Raw genomic sequence first — 3,521 nt, forward strand, 5'->3', positions numbered from 1 at the left:
CTTGTAGGTTTTCACAATAGAAAACAGGTGTTGTCAATAAAAATGTCACCTAATCAATAACACCAGACTGAAACTTTTCTATTTGGCATTTTTTGTTTAAAGCTTCATGCTAATTTGCTCAACACTAAATGCTCATGAAATTTGATTTTATGGTGAGAAAATTACAACAATTATAATTAACATACCAAATATCTAAAATCAGTCTCTGTGAGTGGGAGCACAAACATTTTCAAGAACAGTGAAATGGCTCAATGTGTGGGATTGTGTGTATGTGGCTTGTACTGTACATGCAGAGGAGTGTGTGTGTTTGTGTTTGTTGACAACCTCTGCGTAGGGAGGGGCAGCCAACTGAGGGAGGGGACTGAGGCCAGGACCACTTCCTATCATAGAAAGTGTGTGGAGTATTTAAGGTCCAACCCATGTTTACACCTCACCCACACTCTGATCAGTTCTCATTCTGCAGAGAGGAAGCACCTGGCCGATGTCTGTTGCATATTGGGCAAGAAATGGACTGTGAAATCTTCTGGCTGCTCTGAAATAACTCAGCATTGTCTTATTTGTTCATTTGGCTTGCAGTGTGCTGAGGAGGCACGTGCCTGTCCTCTGATTTAGAGGCTAGCCTTGTTTGAACTTGGTTGTGCATCACAACCCTCAATCCTTGGATTGTACTATACACCGTTTCTCTCGGAGCATCTTTTGGCTATCAGCACCTATGTACAGCAGTGGCTACTCCCAGGTCTCTAAGTATAGCCCACAGGCCCAAAAGAAGATGCAGTACCGCTCAAAGGGCAAGAGTTGCGGCTACTACATGCGCATCGTCTTCTTCTTCTCTTCGCTTATTCAGTCTCTTATCATAGTCAGTCTGGTGCTCTTTCTGATCTACGGTAAGAAGCAGGACTCTGCGTCCACGTCACGCATCCAGGACCTGGAGGAGAGCTTCAGCCGACTCTCTATAGAGAACGTCGCCCTGAGGCATCAGAGGAAGAACCTGACCACCTTACTCAACACCACCCTGACTGAAAAGGCCCGTAACGACTGGGACTTGGCCATGTTCCGCTACTATTCCAACATCTCAGCTGGCTTTATCCAAGATCTTGACAAGAAGCTGGTGAGAAACTGAGCTAAGCCTTTTGATTATATCTAACATTGAGATGCTTAACTAGATTAACTGCTATGTTTTATATGATATTTAACTCCTAACCTTCCAACAGCCATAGAAATTAAGGTGTGGATATGTTTGCATCAGTGTGATTAACTAACTGTTAGTGTAATTAAAGTTACAAATTAAAGGAAAATTCCTATTAATATGCCTGCAATGCTTTAGTCAAATGGAACCTCAGTAGATCAAATGTTTTAAAGCTGGTGCTTTTATTATCTAAAGAGATGTAACTGTATGTGTTTTAAATACTGAGCACATTTGCACTACTGATTACTGTGTAAATGTAATTTAGTGTAATGTAGTTCTGAGATATTGTTTTTTAGTTTTTAGAACAAGATGCCAAACTTATTATTTGTATTCTAATTATTATTTAAAGTGGCACTTTAGAACCGCATGTAAATGATCAAGTGTTTTTCCTGTTTGTCTATATGTCACAACTGGTCTAGAAAAATGGACTAACACCAATGACTTTTCTTTCAATACAATACGAACAGCAACATCGCAATATCGAATTGTTCATTTGCAAGTCCACACAACCTGGACCATGCATAACACGTAAGTCTGACATTTCTTCAGTACAAACCCAAAAATAATCAAACAAATAAATTAAACATTTGATTTCTTAAACCTAATCCTCACCAAGTTTTACAAAAAGATGTATTTGCTAACTTCTTTAATATTTTGCCAACAGGATTAGATACATGTAACTGTGGCCTGTTGACTGAAGAGCTGAAAGCCAGGCTTCAGCTTGTGGAGTCCAACTTCACGCAAAAAGTACATGGGATGAGGATGGAAATGGACCAAATTGCCAAAGAAAGGGATAACCTTAATTTGGAGGCCATTCGTCTGAGGAGGGACAAATCCACACATGAAAAGGCGTTGGAGTTCTTTAGAGTAAAATGCAAAGAGGACTTTACCCAATCCTTGAGTGGGGTCTCCAATGTTACCAAGGCTTTCCTAGTGAAGATTGACTCCCTCTTCCCTGCACACATCGCCTTCCAAATCACCTGTGAAAAGCAGAGGGAACACTTAGAGCAGATCCGCACCAATTGCAGCAGCCTGTCCAGAGAAGTGGAGGACAGATTCCAGCGTTACCTGAACAGTGTGGGAGAACAGGTGTCAAGCATCCAGGGGGAGAACAGCCGCTTGAAGGCAGAGAACTGGCGACTGTCCGAAGACTACCGCTGGTGCAGCCAGAACCGCACGGGCATGATCCAGCAGCACAGACAGAGCCAAGATAAGTTACAGCGGAAAAATGATGAAGACAAGGAGAGACTCCTGGTGGACAAGATAAAGCTAAATGGAGAGATAGAAGTCCTGGAAAACAATGTCAGGTATAAAAGTAAAGAGGTTGAGCACCTTGCAGAGCAACTCAAGCACCTCAACATGTCCTGCATCTCTAGGGTAAGAGAACAGTTGCCACGAATGATAACTTGTAAAAAATCTTGACTTGATAAATCGTCTGAACAATGTTAATTGTAATTTTAGTGAAGGTGTTTGCAGGTGAAGGTGTAAAAATGGGGGCAAAAAAACTATGAGCTTCAAAAACAATGATTGATTTTGTGCAAGCTGTAGACGGCAGCAGCAGATATTACATGCAAGCAATGCTGGTGGGGATTCTGTAGTATAGTCAAATGTAATATGAGTCTATACAGGTTATCATTACATTGCATAGGTGTTGACTTTATACATAATGATCTGCATACATTTGTGCAACAATTACACCATTTTGCGCATTAATTTTAGCTTTGTTGTCAATGAAACCGTCCTTCTCTGCAGTATCATAAGACATATTTGCTTATGTAACACATGTAGAAAGATTAAAATAAAAACAATTCCTTATCCCAGTGCTTTGGTATCTTACATAAGATTTATGAGAGCAAAGCAGCCTGATGGTTATTGGAAATGATCCAGCTTTAAGTGCAGAGGAGGAGGTGGAGCAGGGAAATTGCCAGTAAAGTACGAGAGGGCAGAAGGGTAAGAACTGGACAAATATTTTTTGCCAGTTTTTATGTTAAGGATCTCCTGATATCGAGGAATCAGGGGTTTGCCTCTTAAAACAAAAATTATTGTTACATATAAAAATGTATGAATATTTGAATCATATAATGTTAGTGAAATATTTGTTTAACTAGTAGAAAAGGTTTAGAATCAGTTTTGCCACTTTAACATTTCTCTCATTTGATTTCAGACTGGGGCTGTCTCGGCTCCTCGGACAGGCACAAATCAGCCTGGGTGGGGGTTTGGTGGTGGTGGATCCAGTTCTGCCTCATCCAGCTCTTCTAGTGGGGGTCAATTTGGTAGGACAGGGTCAGGGTCAAGTAGTTCCATTGGGTCAGGATTCAATAAGCCAGCATCAACT

At 40.9% G+C, this 3,521-nt stretch overlaps 1 protein-coding gene across 5 annotated transcripts in view; it reads left to right on the forward strand.

Moving 5' to 3' along the window:
• Positions 1 to 433: 433 nt before the first annotated feature.
• Positions 434 to 3,521, forward strand: part of plvapa (plasmalemma vesicle associated protein a) — a 4,761-nt gene continuing 1,673 nt past the window's right edge. For 2 of the 5 annotated variants that reach the window (XM_035670559.1, XM_035670560.1), the window contains exons 1-4: positions 434 to 1,108; positions 1,654 to 1,714; positions 1,851 to 2,563; positions 3,351 to 3,499. In XM_035670559.1, the coding sequence (XP_035526452.1) occupies positions 713 to 1,108; positions 1,654 to 1,714; positions 1,851 to 2,563; positions 3,351 to 3,499 (1,319 nt within the window). In that variant the 5' untranslated portion in view covers positions 434 to 712. Of the gene's footprint in view, positions 1,109 to 1,653; positions 1,715 to 1,850; positions 2,564 to 3,350; positions 3,503 to 3,521 lie in introns of all 5 variants that reach the window. The other 3 variants (XM_035670562.1, XM_035670561.1, XM_035670564.1) reach the window with 2 other exon arrangements.

The sequence above is a fragment of the Morone saxatilis genome, unplaced genomic scaffold (genome assembly GCF_004916995.1).
Source record: "Morone saxatilis isolate NCDOM2014 unplaced genomic scaffold, NCSU_SB_2.0 Contig23, whole genome shotgun sequence".
Classification (NCBI taxonomy): domain Eukaryota; kingdom Metazoa; phylum Chordata; class Actinopteri; family Moronidae; genus Morone; species Morone saxatilis.